General features: G+C 43.5%; 1 protein-coding gene across 1 annotated transcript in view; it reads left to right on the top strand.

The window, feature by feature from the left end:
* The window catches only part of LOC135520121 (mannosyl-oligosaccharide 1,2-alpha-mannosidase IA-like), a 216,354-nt gene that overhangs the window by 188,303 nt on the left and 8,002 nt on the right, over nt 1-20,049 (top strand). Inside the window, exons 5-9 of the mRNA XM_064945459.1 lie at nt 1,400-1,494; nt 6,189-6,312; nt 6,809-6,902; nt 8,260-8,375; nt 9,658-9,877. Coding sequence (XP_064801531.1) covers nt 1,400-1,494; nt 6,189-6,312; nt 6,809-6,902; nt 8,260-8,375; nt 9,658-9,877 — 649 coding nt within the window. The remainder of the gene's footprint in view (nt 1-1,399; nt 1,495-6,188; nt 6,313-6,808; nt 6,903-8,259; nt 8,376-9,657; nt 9,878-20,049) is intronic.

Here is a 20,049-nt window from a genome sequence, read left to right as displayed (position 1 = left end):
TAAGATTCTTCAAAGTAGCCACCCTTTGCCTTGATGACAGCTTTGCACACTCTTGGCATTCTCTCAACCAGCTTCAACTGAAATGTCTTGAAGGATTTCCCACATATGCTGAGCACTTGTTGGCTGCTTTTCCTTCACTCTGCGGTCCAACTCATCCCAAACCATCTCAATTGGGTTGAGTTGGGTGATTGTCGAGGCCAGGTCATCTGATGCAGCACTCCATCACTCTCCTTCTTGGTCAAATAGCCCTTACACAGCCTGGAGGTGTGTTGGGTCATTGTCCTGTTGAAAAACAATTGATAGTCCCACTATGCAAAGCAGAGGGGATGGTGTATTGCTGCAGAATGCTGTAGTAGCCATGCTGGTTAAGTGTGCCTTGAATTCTAAATAAATCAAAGACAGTGTCACCAGCAAAGCACCCCCACACCATCACACCTCCTCCTCCATACTTCATGGTGGGAAATACACATGCAGAGATCATCCGTTCACCTTCTACTGCTTCGCACAAAGATAAGGCGGTTGGAACCAAAAATCTCAGGTTTGGACTCATAAGACCAAAGGACAGATTTCCACCTGCTTAATGGTGGAAATTGCTTGTGTTTCTTGGCCCAAGCAAGTCTCTTCTTCTCATTTGTGACCTTTAGTAGTGATTTCTTTGCAGCAATTTGACCATAAAGGCCTGATCCACACAGTCTCCCCTGAACAATAGCCCTCTCCCAAATTTCTAGTTCTCTCTGTTCGCAGCCTCGCATCTCAATTCTAATACCAGCACTCTGAGTCTCTCACTATTTAACCCTCTCTCTTCTCTCTCTCTACTTCTCTCTCCTTCTGTCTCCGCAGGTTATGCAGATCAATCTGACCTGTTAATCTTACTTTGAGACAGTGCTTCACTCTCCCTTGGCCCTGCTTTCAAGAGGCAGGCAGCAGAGAAGAGTGTCGTTTTAATTGAACTGCTCTGGGTTACATCAATAAGATTGCTTTTATTCCTTCTCAGAGCAGCGTCGTCTGTCCGTTGTCCCTGGGTTTGTTATGTTCTACATAATTAGCTTTGTTGCGAGAGGCTGGGAAGCCATCTGGAAAGTATTGGGGCTGGAGCTACACTTTAATTCTACTCTCTGTGTTTGACTGTTCGCTACATGAAAGGGTTCTACATGAAATCTTTTTCCTCTGAAGAAAGAGTTATTTGATGGCTCTTTGTCGGGTGAAAAGGTTCTGTACTTGGAAGCAAAAATATTTTTCTTACAGGGGCCAAGATGAATATATGCCTGTGTTGATGCCACGCGGGTGTGGTGTGCACCTCTGTGGGGTTGGGGCTGGTTTTTGCACAGGTGTGTGTATTTCTGTCTTTGTGTGTTTCTGTGAGTGTTTACTAAGTCTCCCTCCTTCCTTGTTGTTGTAGATGTTCAAGCGGAAAGTGATGGTGCTTGGGGAGAAGCTGCTACCGGCCTTCAACACACCAACAGGTATCCCACGTGGAGTCATCAACCTGGGCAGGTGAGCCTAGCTACCAGTCCCCATGAGTCCCTAGCTACAGTATCCTATTATAAACACATACTGTATGAGACCTTACCAACACATTTAGCTGGATTACATTGCAATAAGGAGGTGGTGCCCATTTCATACTTCTGTTTCCATTTGAAATGTTTGAAATTTTGGCCTCGTGTTGGAGCCACAAATTAAATAACGTGTTCAACCCTGATCTGTGCGATTTTATCGGGATCCCCATATGCAAGACCCCCCAACCCTACATAGTTAAGAAACTGTACACTTTTATTACATTTTCTCACTATCTTATCATCTAAAAATACATCTCTCTGGCACCTCTGCCTGCCACCTGCTTCCAATTAACCCGCCTGTCTAAGCAGACAGTTGCTGGCAAATTTAATTAACTGATTCCAGAGCTAATTCCAGTTAGATGGGTAACATGGACCCTGAGTGCAGATGGGCAGGGAGGAACGATACCCATTATAAATTACAGCGACATAGAGAAAGGAACTTACATGTACAGAAACTACACAAAGGCACACACACAATGCATATTGAACACACACACCTACACACCAACAGCAAGGGATTTCATTATACAGTAGCTCAGAGAGAAACGATGTTGCCCCATAATGTACAAGTACTAGATATTTAATGTCCTCAAACACACAAACACAAACACCAAGGGAATTCAGTGTAACACAATTAATATGCTGCCAATGGGCTGACTTGAAAGTCTTTGAATTCCTCTGTTGTATATGTAGCATGTCCCATGTGGTCTTTCATACAGTATTTTGGGACTACTTATAGAATGTGCTCCCAAAAGGGCTCAACACATTGAACCTCAAGGTAAATACTTTGTAGTTAGCGATGCGAACACATTCATACAAGGAGCACAATGAATAATGCATAGAGAAAGCGTTGAACACTTGTTTGCAAGTTACTGAATGCGAAAGCTGAGAATTATTTTTGCAAGTTTCCTAAAGTGTGCAATGTACCAATTTACAGTGCCACCAGAAAGTATTCACACCACTTGACTTTTTCCACATTTTGTTGTGTTACAGATTCCATTGAAATGGTTTGTCCCTGGCCTACACACAAAACTCCACAATGTCAAAGTGGAAGCATAAATAACTTAAGGAGTTAAATTTGCTTAACAAGTCACATAACACATTGCATGGACTCACTCTGTGTGCAATAATAGTGTTTAACATGATTGTTTAATTACTACCTCATCTCTGTACCAAACACATACAATTATCGGTGAGGTCCCTCAGTCTAGCAGTGAATTTCAAACATAAATTCAACCACAAAGACCTGGGATGTTTTTTTGTTTTTTTTTCACCTTTATTTAACCAGGTTGGCTAGTTGAGAACAAGTTCTCATTTGCAACTGCGACCTGGCCAAGATAAAGCATAGCAGTGTGAACAGACAACACAGAGTTACACATGGAGTAAACAATTAACAAGTCAATAACACAGTAGAAAGAAAAAGAGTCTATATACATTGTGTGCAAAAGGCATGAGGAGGTGGGCGAATAATTACAATTTTGCAGATTAACACTGGAGTGATAAATGATCAGATGGTCATGTACAGGTAGAGATATTGATGTGCAAAAGAGCAGAAAAGTAAATAAATAAAAACAGTATGGGGATGAGCTAGGTAAAATTGGGTGGGCTATTTACCAATAGACTATGTACAGCTGCAGCGATCGGTTAGCTGCTCAGATAGCAGATGTTTGAAGTTGGTGAGGGAGATAAAAGTCTCCAACTTCAGCAATTTTTGCAATTCGTTCCAGTCACAGGCAGCAGAGAACTGGAACGAAAGGCGGCCAAATGAGGTGTTGGCTTTTCCTAATCGACGGGCCCTGATGTTACTTTAGCTTGAGCAGCTAATGGTGGATTGCCAAACTAATACGAAGCATATTCATCAGGACGACATCTCTCTTTGCTTCCATCCCTTTATAGTTTCTCTTTTTTTTCTTTCCATCCTCCGCTAATACGTTCCGTTCCATTCATCCCTTTATCACTTTCTATTAATGTAGGATTAGGTCATGTACCATAATGTAATGTAATGACGTTCCATCTCACCTCTTCTGATCAGGCCAGGCAGAGTGTATTAGCACGTCGTTGAAGTGGTAATTTAGACATAGACACGCTGTTATTCTGAGACGACTGCGCATATCATCCTCACAGTGCACTACTTTCACAGAGAAATAAGACAAAAGGATATGGGTTGCATCCGAAACCGCACCCCATTCTCTATATTGTGTTCTACTCACTGTAGTGTACTACTTTGACCAGAACCCTATGGGTCCTGGTCAAAATTATTGCACTGTATAGGAACTAGGGTGCCATTTTGGTTTGTTGGTGACCCTGGTTGACGCTCTTGTTTCAGTCTCTAAGATGAACTTAATGCTTTCCTCGACTCTGCAGAGGTAGATGGTGTTATTGATCTACAGAGGGCGGTAAGCCTCCCACTCTGTTCCCCAGACAAATGATGCGGTGCATCAGCTAGCATCTGGGTTGGTACCCAAGGGGACAAACAGATCCAGACCTGCTTAATCTTTATACTGCGCCCTAAATGGCACCCTATTCCCTATATAATGTACTACTTTTGTCCAGGGCCCCCATGGCTTTGGTCAATAGTAGTGAACAATGTTTTCAATAGGGTGCCATTTGGGACACACCTTAGTCTCTGTACTTTCTTCAGCACCAAAACACACAATTCTGGAGAGTGATGAACAATTGTAATATCTGACTGGATATCTGTCTCCTCGGCTCAGTGCTTTCTGAAAAGCAAGAAAGAAACAAATGATGGGCCGTTGCTCTGGGATATAAAAGAAAACACATTTTGGAGATATTGTAGGTGTTGGTGCACTAGAACCATATAATGCATTGGCTACAAGACACTTAGTTGCCTCAAAGACAAACCAGGGAACTGCTGAAAGTGACACCACACTGAGGTGAAAATGAACTGTTTTTCAATACTGACACTGGTGTTGATTGTTTATCTGTACAATCTGCCTACATTTTGTAAGGACAAAATGCAATTGTAGCATCACATCAAGATGCAATACTGTTTATTTGCCCATTATTAAAATGTTGCAGAACGTACTGATTTTTTTTAATGCTAGCATGGATTTATTGTCTTGAGTGTGAACCAGTATGTAATGGTGTGTGTTGACTATGGTCCTCACTTGTCCCGGTATGGTTTCTGTTCCCAGTGTGTATAACAGTGTGTGTTGACTGTGGTCCTCACTTGTCCCGGTATGGTTTCTGTTCCCAGTGTGTATAACAGTGTGTGTTGACTGTGGTCCTCACTTGTCCCGGTATGGTTTCTGTTCCCAGTGTGTATAACAGTGTGTTGATTGTGGTCCTCACTTGTCCCGGTATGGTTTCTGTTCCCAGTGTGTATAACAGTGTGTGTTGACTGTGGTCCTCACTTGTCCCGGTATGGTTTCTGTTCCCAGTGTGTATAACAGTGTGTGTTGACTGTGGTCCTCACTTGTCCCAGTATGGTTTCTGTTCCCAGTGTGTATAACAGTGTGTTGATTGTGGTCCTCACTTGTCCCAGTATGGTTTCTGTTCCCAGTGTGTATAACAGTGTGTTGTTGACTTGTCCCAGTATGGTTTCCCCAGTGTGTATAACACTTGGTCCTCACTTGTTCCGTATGGTTTCTGTTCCCAGTGTGTATAACAGTGTGTTGATTGACTTGTGGTCTGTTCCCAGTGTGTATAACAGTGTGTGTTGACTGTGGTCTTCACTTGTTCCGGTATGGTTTCTGTTCCCAGTGTGTATAACAGTGTGTGTTGACTGTGGTCCTCACTTGTCCCGGTATGGTTTCTGTTCCCAGTGTGTATAACAGTGTGTGTTGACTGTGGTCCTCACTTGTCCCGGTATGGTTTCTGATCCCAGTGTGTATAACAGTGTGTTGATTGTGGTCTTCACTTGTTCCGGTATGTTTCTGTTCCCAGTGTGTATAACAGTGTGTGTTGACTGTGGTCCTCACTTGTGGTTTCTGTTCCCAGTGTGTATAACAGTGTTTCTGTTCCCAGTGTGTATAACAGTGTGTGTTGACTGTGGTCCTCACTTGTCCCGGTATGGTTTCTGTTCCCAGTGTGTATAACAGTGTGTGTTGACTGTGGTCCTCACTTGTCCCGGTATGGTTTCTGTTCCCAGTGTGTATAACAGTGTGTGTTGACTGTGGTCCTCACTTGTCCCGGTATGGTTTCTGTTCCCAGTGTGTATAACAGTGTGTGTGATGTGGTCCTCACTTGTCCCGGTATGGTTTCTGATCCCAGTGTGTATAACAGTGTGTTGACTGTGGTCCTCACTTGTCCCGGTATGGTTTCTGTTCCCAGTGTGTATAACAGTGTGTTGTGGTCCTCACTTGTCCCGGGTTTCTGTTCCCAGTGTGTATAACAGTGTGTGTTGACTGTCCTCACTTGTCCCGGTTGGTTTCTGTTCCCAGTGTGTATAACAGTGTGTTGACTGTGGTCCTCACTTGTCCCGGTATGGTTTCTGTTCCCAGTGTGTATAACAGTGTGTTGATTGTGGTCCTCACTTGTCCCAGTATGGTTTCTGTTCCCAGTGTGTATAACAGTGTGTTGACTATGGTCTTCACTTGTTCCGGTATGGTTTCTGTTCCCAGTGTGTGTTGACTGTGGTCCTCACTTGTCCCGGTATGGTTTCTATTGCAGTGGCACCAGTTGGAGCTGGGGCTGGGCGTCAGCCGGGAGCAGTATCCTGGCGGAGTTTGGAACCCTGCACCTGGAGTTTGTCCACCTATCAGAGCTCTCCAACAATGGCATCTACACAGAGAAGGTATGTACTACAGTACCCACAATTCTGTGAGTGACTTGGGTCACACAAATCCAGAAACTTAGTTAGAATCAAGTTAGAATCGTTCCACAGGAATTTCTCAAAAAACCTGGGAACTTTGGGGACGTTTTCTGCCATTTTGCGTGACTGTCTGCGACCAAATTCCAGATTTTACTCGATAAAATCTGTTAAACTTTTAACATTGTATGCTTATCAGTGCAGTCATTACTATTCTTAAGGACTTCACTTTCCATTCATTTAATGGATATTTGTGAATGCTTTTAATGGATATATACTGAACATAATGGCAACTTTCCTTGGATGACAACGTTTCCTTTCTAATTTGTCTGTGAGTGTCAACTTCAGGGTACAAGGACATTTAAATCAATTCGAAGCACATGTGATGCCAAAGTTGAAATCCTCTCTACAGTTATTTTTAGTTTACAGAAAGATTTTTCGTTCAGAGCTAATGTGTTATTTTTACTGTGTGGGGTTGCAGGTTATGAATATCCGAAAGCTGTTGAACAAAATCGAGAAGCCTCACGGTCTCTATCCCAACTTCTTGAGTCCCGTCAGTGGCAACTGGGTCCAACGTGAGTACTGGTCTCCACCGAAGGAGATACACATTATTATATTACTATCATGGAACATAAGGAACATAAGACTAGAATGTCTACTAGACAGCCTGAGTGGCATTCTACTAGCCAAAGGTACAACATTTGTGCCATGCGGAATTTGGTAAGACAACATTTCACGCCACATTTCCTACTAGCCTGGTCTGAAAAGTGCTATCTGACTAGCGGGCTAGCTTAATTTACATCACCACACTTCACACACTGTGTCCACAGGAAAGCCTTTGCCACTATACAAGAACCTCCTTTGTAATTGTAGTACAGCAGTAAAGAACGTCCTTGGTTAACCCGGCCACAGGCAAACCGTAGACTTTTTAAAACTACAGGAATCCCATATTATTACCCTGTAGTCGTCCGTGAACTGATCTTTCTACACACTCCTCCGGCCTTGCAGGAGCTCTCCTATTTAAATCCTTTGGAGCCTCCTTGTCATCCATCCATCCCTTTTTCCTCCTTTCTTTCTTTCAGTAGCAACGTCAGTCTCAAGCAGTGCTGTAAATCGCCTCGCTCTGGGTTATTCAAATAATAATGAATCCAATTATGTCGGGGAATTGAATCTTTTCCGATTCGTCTGAAAGGCAGAGGAATGGCAGATGCCAAGACGGGCTTTGAAGATCTGGGTCTGGAAGTCCTAATCTGTCTGATTATGGGGATAATTGTTGTTGTGGGCGAATGGTTAATGAAGCAGGTAGATAAGGAGGAGAGGAAGGAGAGGGGGATGGGTGTTCAGTCCGGCCTGTGTTTTTGTCAGCATGGGCACATGTGGCACAGAGTAGAAAGCACAGATTCACATAGACCTCTCCCACAGTCTCTGGTGTTCTGCTGTCAAGGGCTAGCAGAACGCTGCGTGATAACCTTTCACAGTGTGTAGAAATGTGTGGTGGTGGAGGGTGGGTGGGTGTGCGTGCCTGCCTGCATGGATGTGTGTGTGGATGTGTGAGCGCACAAAAACGTCTCCAACGCGGTATCTTATCCAGAGTTGTTAAATTAGCATGAAATTGAGTGGGAGGAAAAAAATATATATCTGAAGTTGTACTAGCCAATTATCATTTTTATTTAAATTAAAACCACAACTGTGTGGGTACGTGATAAAGCTAGCCATAATGACAATGCTATTTTCTTTGCTAAGGCTACTCAGAGTATGAATCTACAAATCAGTCAGTCTGTCATACCCCACGTATATCCTGATTCTATTTGACTCTATTTGATTGGTTGTTGGGTTTCACCCGCCTGTGAGGCTGCAGAGTAATGTTTGTGAAAAAGACCCCCCCCCGTGTGTAGAGATAATGTCAGATGTCTCTCTTTTTTTCTCTCCCAGATCATGTTTCCATTGGCGGCCTGGGGGATAGCTTCTACGAGTATCTGATCAAATCATATCTGATGTCAGACAAGACGGACGAGGAGGCTAAGAAGATGTACTACAGTGCTCTGGAGGTAGGAGAACTTCCATGTAGCGCACAGCGAGGGACCTACTGCTGTCGTCAGGGGGCCGCTCGGTCTCAGCAGGCAATATGGAAGGATATATGGATGGAGGGAACAAAGGAAAGGAGGACTGGGGTCTGTTATTGCTGTAGTTTTAGAATTCGGTATGCTTTTACAGTACATCATAGCAAGTATCAGCAACCTGGGATGCACAAACACACACACGACACATGCACACGCGTGCAAGTGTGCACACAAAGTCACAAACATACACGCAAACATGCACATGCAAATGCAAATATGCCACCCCTGCACACACACACACTCACACCGCACACACACACACACTCACACGCCCACAAACATGGCATGACACACACAACCTCCTCCACACACCTAATCCCTCAGCCATCAATTAGCACAATATCTTCTCCTTAAATACCATTGACACTCGTCTTTTAGGCTGATGAGGCTGATGAGACTGATGAGATTGGAGAGAGAGAGAGCGAGAGAGAGAGAGAAGAGAGAGAGAGAGAACTCTGTTTCCTGACTTTCCAAAGAAAGACAAACTGGCAGGAGACATTGCAACAGGGGCGTTTCTCCTTTGTTTCCACCAGATTTCCACCTCTCTCTCTCTCTCTCTCTCTCTCTCTCTCTCTCTCTCCTGAAATCAGAATAGAATGTGTTATAGGATGTATAAATAATTCCACACATAAATACCAATATGGACATGTTGTTCACATTGGCAATGTGCATAGATAGTATGTCTACAGAACTGAGCATCGTGGATAGAACAAGCCAAACAACAACTTGGGTACACACAATTTGAAGCAGCTGACATCCCAGCACTGCCATGGCACCTGTGCTGTAGATAGAAATTTATTCCAGACCTTCCAATTACTTCTCCAGTATCTCTTCTTAGATCAGATTTAAATTGAAAAACAATTGCGGTCTTTTTTTTTATTGTCAGTGTTTCGCCATCTCAGTTTCAGAGTAACAGAAGCATTCAGAAACCACAGAGTTGAAATCATACGTATAGGATGACTAGAATAAAAATCTATTTCTAAGATAGAAAGCTGTATTCTACTGTATGTGAGTGGAGGTTTGTCTGTGTATGTTTTCTTGGTCTCACCATGCACCCCCCCCGGCTAGTATAAATGCTAACCATGTTTCCCCATCACAGTACCAGCAGGATTCAAAGCAACACCGAGTTGAAATAAATGCTTCAGTATGCAGTCAATTAATATAGATTTACCTGTGTCTCACCCATTTATAAATGTCAATCATCCCTCAGGCTATCGAGGCTAACCTGGTGCAGAAGTCCCCTGGTGGGCTGACCTACATGGCGGAGTGGAGGGGGGGCATCCTGGACCACAAGATGGGCCACCTGGCCTGCTTCTCCGGGGGCATGGTGGTGATCGGCGCGGACGACGGAGCTCCAGAAAAGAGACAGCACTACCTGGACCTGGCTGCAGAGATTACACACACCTGCCATGAGAGCTATAGTAGATCTGGTGAGTAGGACTGGGAAGGCATTGAGTATAGGACATCTGTGTCACCGAGGACAGGTATGAGATGAGTATTTAAGGATATTGGATATCCAATGGCTGGATGTTGCTCTGTGTATTCAGAGCAATTAGAGCATTTCCTGTTATTGTGCAGGACATTATCAAGTCAGTGAAATTACAATGCTCTTAGACTATCTTGTTAACCTCTCTGGCGTCCCACCTCGACAACAGCCAGTGAAATTGCAGGGCGCCAAATTCAAAACAACAGAAATCCCATAATTAAAGTTCCTCAAACATACTAGTATTATACGCTATTTTAAAATTAAACTTTTCGTAAATCCAACCACAGTGTCCGATTTCAAATAGGCTTTACGGCGAAGGCACACCAAACGATTATGTTAGGTCAGCGCCTAGTCCCAGAAATCCATACAGCCATTTTCCAACCAAGGAGAGGTGTCACAAAAGTCAGAAATAACATTAAAATGAATCACTTACCTTTGATGATCTTCATCTGGTGGCACTCCCAGGTCTCCATGTTAGACAATAAATGTTTGTTTTGTTCGATAATGTCCCTCTTTATGACCAAAAACCTCCTTTTTGTTTGTGCGTTTAGTCCAGTAATCCGAATGCACAATGCACGCGGGCACTAAGTCCAGATGAAAAGTTTTTAAAAAGTACATCAAAAGTTCGTAGAAACATGTCAAACGATGATTAACCTTTTTGGGATAGGGGCAGCATTTCACTTTTGGATGAATAGCGTGCCCAGAGTGAACTGTCTCCTACTCTGTCCAAAATGCTAATGTATGCATATTATTATTAGTATTGGATAGAAAATACTCTGAACTCATCTGGCAGGCAAAAACGTGAGAAGAAATCCAAACAGGAAGTGAAAAATCTGAGGTTGGTCGATTTTCAACCCAGTCCCTATTGAATTCACAGTGAGATATGGATGAAGTTGCACTTCCTAGGGCTTCCACTCGATGTCAACCGTCTTTAGAAACTGGTGTGAGGATTGTACTATAAAGGAGGGGCTCATGAGAGCTCTTTGAGTCAGTGGTCTGGCAGGGTGTCTCAGTCTTGTAACGTGTGCTCCCGACAGAGTTTGCTCTCGTTCCAGTGCTTTCCTTCAGACAATGAAATTCTCTGATTGAAACCTTATTGATGATTTATGTTAAAAACATCCTAAAGATTGATTCCATACATCGTTTGGCTTGTTTCTACGAACTGTAACGGAACATTTTGAGTTTTAGTCTGAACGAAGTGCTCGCGCCTCATTAAGATGGATTACTGGGCTGAACACGCTAACAACAAGTGGCTAAATGATGGACTTTATGGGACAAATCAGTCTTTTATTGTCGAACATTGATTCCTGGGAGTGCCTTCTGATGAAGATCATCAAAGGTAAGTGAATATTTATAGAGTTTTTTCTAACTTCTGACTCAAAAATGGCGGATATTTCTTTGGCTGGATTGGGCTGAGCGCCGTTCTCAGATTATGCTTTTTCCGTACAGTTTTTTTGAAATCCGACACAGCGGTTGCATTAAGGAGAAGTCTATCTTTAATTCTGTGAATAACACTTGTATCTTTTATCAATGTTTATTTCTGCAAAATCACCGGATATTTTGGAATCAAAACATTACTGCACGAAAACGCGTCAATGTAATCTGAGATTTTTGGATATAAATATGCACATTATCGAACAAAACATACATGTATTGTGTAACATGATGTCCTATGAGTGTAATCTGATGAAGATCATCAAAGGTTAGTGATTAATTTTATTTATATTTCTGCTTTTTGTGACTCCTATCTAAATCAAATCAAATCAAATGTTATTTGAAACATACACATGGTTAGCAGATGTTAATGCGAGTGTAGCGAAATGCTTGTGCTTCTAGTTCCGACAATGCAGTAATAACCAACAAGTAATCTAGTTAACAATTCCAAAACTACTACCTTATAGACACAAGTGTAAGGGGATAAAGAATATGTACATAAAGATATATGAATGAGTGATGGTCCAGAGCGGCATATCCAAGATACAGTAGATGGTATCGAGTACAGTATATACATATGAGATGAGTATGTAAACAAAGTGGCATAGTTAAAGTGGCTAGTGATACATGTATTACATAAAGATGCAGTAGATGATATAGAGTACAGTATATACGTGTACATATGAGATGAATAATGTAGGGTATGTAAACATTAAATTAGGTAGCATTGTTTAAAGTGGCTAGTGATATATTTGACATAATTTCACATCAATTCCCACTATTAAAGTGGCTGGAGTTGAGTCAGTGTGTTGGCAGCAGCCACTCAATGTTAGTGGTGACTGTTTAACAGTCTGATGGCCTTGAGATAGAAGCTGTTTTTCAGTCTCTCGGTCCCAGCTTTGATGCACCTGTACTGACCTCGCCTTCTGGATGATAGCGGGGTGAGCAGGCAGTGGCTCGGGTTGTTGTCCTTGATGATCTTTATGGCCTTCCTGTGACATCGGGTGGTGTAGGTGTCCTGGAGGGCAGGTAGTTTGCCCCCGGTGATGCGTTGTGCAGACCTCACTACCCTCTGGAGAGCCTTACAGTTGTGGGCGGAGCAGTTGCCGTACCAAGCAGTGATACAGCCAGCCAGAATGCTCTTGATTGTGCATCTGTAGAAGTTTGTGAGTGCTTTTGGTGACAAGCCGAATTTCTTCAGCCTCCTGAGGTTGAAGAGGAGCTGCTGCGCCTTCTTCACGATGCTGTCTGTGTGGGTGGACCAATTCAGTTTGTCTGTGATGTGTACGCCGAGGAACTTAAAACTTACTACCCTCTCCACTACTGTTCCATCAATGTGGATAGGGGGGTGTTCCCTCTGCTGTTTCCTGAAGTCCACAATCATCTCCTTAGTTTTGTTGACGTTGAGTGTGAGGTTATTTTCCTGACACCACACTCCGAGGGCCCTCACCTCCTCCCTGTAGGCCGTCTCGTCATTGTTGGTAATCAAGCCTACCACTGTTGTGTCGTCCGCAAACTTGATGATTGAGTTGGAGGTGTGCGTGGCCACGCAGTCATGGGTGAACAGGGAGTACAGGAGAGGGCTCAGAACGCACCCTTGTGGGGCCCCAGTGTTGAGGATCAGCGGGGTGGAGATGTTGTTGCCTACCCTCACCACCTTGGGGCGGCCCGTCAGGAAGTCCAGTACCCAGTACCCAGTTGATGACGAGCTTGGAGGGTACTATGGTGTTAAATGCCGAGCTGTAGTCGATGAATAGCATTCTCCCATAGGTATTCCTCTTGTCAAGATGGGTTAGGGCAGTGTGCTATGTGGTTGAGATTGCATCGTCTGTGGACCTATTTGGGCGGTAAGCAAATTGGAGTGGGTCTAGGGTGTCAGGTAGGGTGGAGGTGATATGGTCCTTGACTAGTCTCTCAAAGCACTTCATGATGACGGAAGTGAGTGCTACGGGGCGGTAGTCGTTTAGCTCAGTTACCTTAGCTTTCTTGGGAACAGGAACAATGGTGGCCCTCTTGAAGCATGTGGGAACAACAGACTGGGATAGGGATTGATTGAATATGTCCGTAAACACACCAGCCAGCTGGTCTGCGCATGTCCTGAGGGAGCGGCTGGGGATGCCATCTGGGCCTGCAGCCTTGCGAGGGTTAACACGTTTAAATGTTTTCCTCACGTCGGCTTCAGTGAAGGAGAGTCCGCATGTTTTGGTTGCAGGCCGTGTCAGTGGCACTGTATTGTCCTCAAAGCGGGCAAAAAAGTTATTTTGTCTACCTGGGAGCAAGACATCCTGGTCCGTGACGGGGCTGGTTTTCCTTTTGTAATCCGTGATTGACTGTAGACTCTGCCACATACCTCTTGTGTCTGAGCCGTTGAATTGAGAATCTACTTTGTCTCTATACTGGCGCTTAGCTTGTTTGATTGCCTTGCGGAGGGAATAGCTAGACTGTTTGTATTCGGTCATGTTTCCGATCACCTTGCCCTGATTAAAAGTTTCAGTTTCACGCGAATGCTGCCATCAATCCACGGTTTCTGGTTTGGGAATGTTTTAATCGTTGCTATTGGAATGACATCTTCAACGCACGTTCTAATTTACTCGCTCACCGAATCAGCGTATTCGACAATGTTGTTGTTTGATGCAATACGAAACATATCCCAGTCCACGTGATGGAAGCAGTCTTGGAGTGTGGAATCAGATTGGTCGGACCAGCATTGAACAGACCTCAGCGCGGGAGCTTCTTGTTTTAGTTTCTGTCTGTACGCAGGGAGCAACAAAATGGAGTCGTGGTCAGCTTTTCCGAAAGGAGAGCGGGACAGGGCCTTATATGCGTTGCGGAAGTTAGAATAGCAATGATCCAAGGTTTTTCCAGCCCTGGTTGCACAATCGATATGCTGATACAATTTGGGGAGTCTTGTTTTCAGATTAGCCTTGTTAAAATCCCCAGCTACAATGAATGCAGCCTCAGGATATATGGATTCCAGTTTGCAAAGAGTCAAATAAAGTTTGTTCAGAGCCATTGATGTGTCTGCTTGGGGGGAGGAATATATACGGCTGTGATTATAATCGAAGAGAATTCCCTTGGTAGATAATGCGGTCAACATTTGATTGTGAGGAATTCTAAATCAGGTGAACAGAAGGACTTGATTTCCTGTATGTTGTTGTGACCACACCACGTCTTGTTAATTTCTTCGATATAGGGGGCGCTCTTTTAATTTTTGGATAAAAAACGTTCCCGTTTTAAACAAGATATTTTGTCACGAAAAGATGCTTGACTATGCATATAATTGACAGCTTTGGAAAGAAAACACTCCGACGTTTCCAAAACTGCAAAGATATTGTCTGTGAGTGCCCCAGAACTCATACCACAGGCAAAACCAAGATGAAATTTCATACAGGAAATGCCCCAGATTTTGAATGCGCTGTGTTCCAATGTCTCCTTATATGGCTGTGAATGCGCCAGGAATGAGCTTACACTTTCTGTCGTTTCCCCAAGGTGTCTACAGCATTGTGACGTATTTGTAGGCATATCATTGGAAGATTGACCATAAGAGACTACATTTACCAGGTGTCCGCCTGGTGTCCTCCGTCGAAATTATTGCATAATCTCCAGCTGCATTCACGTTTCCATTTGGTTCAGAAGAGAAAGGCAACTGCCACGAATGATTTATCATTGAAAAGATATGTGAAAAACACCTTGAGGATTGATTCTAAACAACGTTTGCCATGTTTCTGTCGATATTATGGAGTTAATTTGGAAAAAAGGTTTGGCGTTGTAATGACTGAATTTTCGTTTTTTTTCTTAGCCAAACGTGATGAACAAAACGGAGCGATTTCTCCTACACAAATAATCTTTATGGAAAAACTGAACATTTGCTATCTAACTGAGAGTCTCCTCATTGAAAACATCCGAAGTTCTTCAAAGGTAAATGATTTTATTTGAATGCTTTTCTTGTTTTTGTGAAAATGTTGCCTGCTGAATGCTAGGCTTAATGCTATGCTAGCTATCAATACTCTTACACAAATGCTTGTGTAGCTATGGTTGAAAAGCTTATTTTGAAAATCTGAGATGACAGTGTTGTTAACAAAAGGCTAAGCGTGTGAGCCAATATATTTATTTCATTTCATTTGCGATTTTCAAAAATAGTTAACGTTGCGTTATGCTGATGAGCTTGAGTCTATGATTACACTCCCGGATACGGGATTGCTCGACGCTAGAGGTTAACCATGAAGCATACGCCCACGCCCCTCTTCTTACCAGAAAGATGTTTGTTTCTGTCGGCGCGATGCGTGGAGAAACCAGCTGGCTGCACCGACTCCGATAGCGTCTCTCCAGTGAGCCATGTTTCCGTGAAGCAAAGAACGTTACAGTCTCTGATGTCCCTCTGGAATGCTACCCTTGCTCGGATTTCATCAACCTTGTTGTCAAGAGACTGGTCATTGGCGAGAAGTATGCTAGGGAGTGGTGCACAATGTGCCCGTCTCCGGAGTGTGACCAGAAGAACGCTTCATTTCCCTCTTTTTCAAAGTCATTTTTTTGGGGTCGCCGGCTGGGATCCATTCCGTTGTCCTGGGTGTAAGGCAGAACACAGGATCCGCTTCGCGAAAGTCATATTCTTGGTCGTACTGATGGTGAGTTGACGCTGCTCTTATATTCAGTAGTTCTTCTCGACTGTATGTAATGAAACCTAAGATGACCTGGGGTACCAATGTCAGAAATAACACGTAAAAAAAAAACTGCATAGTTTCCTAGGAACGCGAAGCGAGGCGGCCATCTCTGTCGGCGCCGGAAGTAGTGGCTGTGTGTTTTTTGACTTGGCTATGACCTAACATAATCATATGTTGTGCTTTCGCTGTAAAGCATTTTTAAAATCAGACACGATGGGTAGATTAACAAGATGTTTATCTTTCATTTGCTGTATTTGTTATTTGTTATTACAAATGATTCTTTATCATCTTTCGACACTTCAATGTGCACTCATGCTGTCCGACCAGGCCTCTTTTAAAACTATTCATATTGTTAACTATTCTGGTCATGGTGTTCATATTTTTGAATTTAAAATTACGCTAAATGGAGTAAATATCCAACTTGCAAAGAGTTGGTTAAATTTAACTCTAATTGCCATTTTATTCTTTTCAGTATCATTTTTTATCAACTCCTTTGCCATTTTTCTATTTTCTGTATTTTTTCAAATTAATAATCAACTCCAGCAGAGTACATTTCTCTTTCAGTTTACTTCCTTTGAGTTATAAGGGTATAAAGCCTTATTTAAATATTTATTGTGTCTCATTATGGTTACTCATAATGGAGGTTAAAGTACTGCGCCCAATCAACTCCAGTTATCAACACTAACTGCAAGGAGCATATCACTACCGATGGTTAAAAAAAACTCCCAGTAGAGTCAATTCAACCCAACATTTTTCAACTATCCTTTATTTACTGTGCACTGTCTGGATGGAGAATGAACTCGAGGGAATCTAAAAGACTGAGAGAAAAAATATGAGTTGTGTTCACTTTTGGGAGAAAACAACTTGCTTGAACTTGATTTCTCGTTCTCGGCCTTGAAACTTAACGGAAATATATTATTAGGGAATCAATTTTGAGTGTTTTCACCACAGGGTGAGCAGACCGGTTTCATCCTGAAAATACAGCTGATGCGACTCATCGCATAACAGGTTTCTTGATATACTTAGAAGACTTCTGATCTCTCCACCCAAAAGGCGCCTCCTCATTTTTATGGCCATCCTCTGCTTTTTTCTTCATTATTTCCCCCTTCTCATTAGAGGGCTGCTCAATATTTCACTTCTGAGCCTCTTAGCTTTTGTTGGATTGGATGCCCTTGGAGTGAGAAAGGAGGTTAAAAGGGTCTCTCCTTCTGCTGCACCTCTCTGCTGTCTGGATCTGTGCCATCAACACAACAGGGCCGGCTGGCCCCCGACTTCTAGCCAAATCAAATTTGAATTGTCCCATGCACCGAATACAACAGGTAGACCTTACAGTGAAATGCTTACTTACAAGCCCTCAACCAACAATTCAATTCAACAATTCAGAAAATCCCCCCCCCAAAAAGTAAGAGATAAGAATAACAAATAATTAAAGCGCAGCAGTAAATAACAATAGCGGGGCTATATACAGGGGGTACTGGTACAGAGTCAATGTGTCAATGTGGGGGGGCACCGGTGTTGAGGTAATTGTTGTAATTATGTACATGTAGGTAGAGTTATTAAAGTGGCTATGCATAGATAATAACAGAGAGTAGCAGCAGCATGAGGTGTAGGGGGGGGGGGGCAATGCAAATAGTCTGGGTAGCCATTTGATTAGCTGTTCAGGAGTCTTATGGCTTGGGAGTAGAATCTGTTTAGAAGCCTCTTGGAACTAGACTTGGTGCCCCGGTACCGCTTGCCGTGCGGTAGCAGAGAGAACAGTCTATGTCTTGGGTGGCTGGAGTCTTTGACAATTTTTAGGGCCTTCCTCTGACTCCATCTGGTATAGAGGTCCTGGATGGCAGGAAGCTTGGCCCCAGTGATGTACTGGGCCGTACGCACTACCTTCTTTAGTGCCTTGCGGTCGGAGGCCGAGCAGTTTCCATACCAGGCAGGGATGCAACCAGTCAGGATGCTCTCGATGGTGCAGCTATAGAACCTTTGATGATCTGAGGACCCATGCCAAATCTTTTCAAGTCTCCTGAAAGAATAGCTTTTGTTGTGCCCTCTTCACGACTGTCTTGGTGTGCTTGGTGACCATGTTAGTTTGATGGTGATGTGGACAGGTGGGAAAGGGAAGTGTGGAGTGTAATAGAGATTGCATCATCTGTGGACCTGTTGGTGCAGTATGGAAATTGGAATGGGTCTAGGGTTTCTGGGATAATGGTGTTGATGTAAGCCATGACCAGCCTATCAAAGCATTTCATGGCTACAGACGTGAGTGCTACGGATCGGTAGTCATTTAGTCAGGTTACCTTAGGGTTCTTGGGCACAGGGACTATGGTGGTCTGCTAGAAACATGTTGGTATTACAGACTCAGACAGGGAGAGGTTGAAAATGTCAGTGAAGACACTTGCCAGTTGGTCAGCGCATGCTCGGAGTACACGTCCTGGTAATCCGTCTGGCCCAGCCACCTTGTGAATGTTGACCTGTTTAAAGTTCAAATCAAATCCAATCAAATCTTACTCACATCGGCTGCGGAGAGCGTGATCACACAGTCATCTGGAACAGCTGATGCTCTCATGCATGTTTCAGTGTTACTTGCCTCGAAGCGAGCATAGAAGTTATTTAGCTCGTCTGGTATGCTCATGTCACTGGGCAGCTCTCGGCTGTGCTTCCCTTTGTAGTCTGTAATAGTTTGCAAGCCCTGCCACATCCGACAAGCGTCGTAGCCGGTGTAGTATGATTCGATCTTAGTACTTTATTGACACTTTGCCTGTTTTATGGTTCGTCAGAGGGCATAGTGGGATTTCTTATAAGCTTCCGGGTTAGAGACTTGCTCCTTTTAAAGCGGCAGCTCTAGCCTTTAGCTCAGTGTGAATGTTCCCTGTAATCCATGGCTTCTGGTTGGGATGTGTACGTACAGTCACTGTGGGGACGAAGTCCTCGATGCACTTATTGATAAAGCCAATGACTAATGTGGTGTACTCCTCAATGCCATTGGAGGAATCCCGGAACATATTCCAGTCTTTGCTAGCAAAACAGTCCTGTAGTTTAGTATCTGCTTCATCTGACCACTTTTTTTATAGACCAAGTCACTGGTGCTTCCTGCTTTAATTTTAGCTTGTGAGCAGGAATCAGGAGGATAGCGTTATGGTCAGATTTAACAAATGGAGGGTGAGGAAGAGCTTTGTACGAGTCTCTGTGTGTGGAGTAAAGGTGGTCTAGAATTTTTTTCCCTCTGGTTGCACATTTAACATGCTGATAGAAATTAGGTAAAGCTGATTTAAGTTTCCCTGCATTAAAGTCCCCTGCCACTAGGAGTGCCGCCTCTGGGTGAGCGTTTTCCTGTTTTCCTATGGTGGAATACAGCTCATTGAGTGTGGTGTTTGTGCCAGCCTCGTTCTGTGGTGGTATGTAGATAGCTTCGAAAAATACAGATGAAAACTCTTTAGGTAGATAGTGAGGTCTACAGCTTATAATGAGATGCCTCAGGCGAGCAGAACCTCGAGACTGCTCCAGCTATTGTTTACAAATATGCATAGGCCCCCACCCCGTGTCTCACCAGAGGCTGCTGTTCTGTCCTGCTGATAGAGTGTATAAACCACCAGCTGTATGTTCTTAATGTTGTTATTCAGCCACGGCTCGGTGAAACATAAGATATTACAGTTTTTAATGTCCCATTGGTAGGATATATGCGCTTTCAGTTCGTCCCATTTATTTTCCAGCGATTGAACGTTAGCTAGCAGAACGGAAGGTAAGGACAGATTAGGCACTCGTTGCTTGATCCTCACAAGGCATCCTGATCTCTTTCCGCGAAACCTACGTTTCATTTTCCAGCGAATAACGGGGATCTGGGCCTGGTCCGGTGTCTGTAGTATATCCCTCGCGTCTGACTCATTGAAGAAGAAATCCTCGTCCAATTTGAGGTGAGTAATCTCAGTTCTGATGTCCAGAAGCTCTTTTCAGTAGCAGCAACATATTGTACAAAACAAGTTACAAACAACACTTTTTTGTTTTGTTAATAGCACGGTTGGTTAAGAGC

Source organism: Oncorhynchus masou, chromosome 29, assembly GCF_036934945.1.
Source record: "Oncorhynchus masou masou isolate Uvic2021 chromosome 29, UVic_Omas_1.1, whole genome shotgun sequence".
Classification (NCBI taxonomy): domain Eukaryota; kingdom Metazoa; phylum Chordata; class Actinopteri; order Salmoniformes; family Salmonidae; genus Oncorhynchus; species Oncorhynchus masou.
Note: the sequence above shows the minus strand (reverse complement) of the source record. Positions and strands in the feature narration are given on the sequence as shown.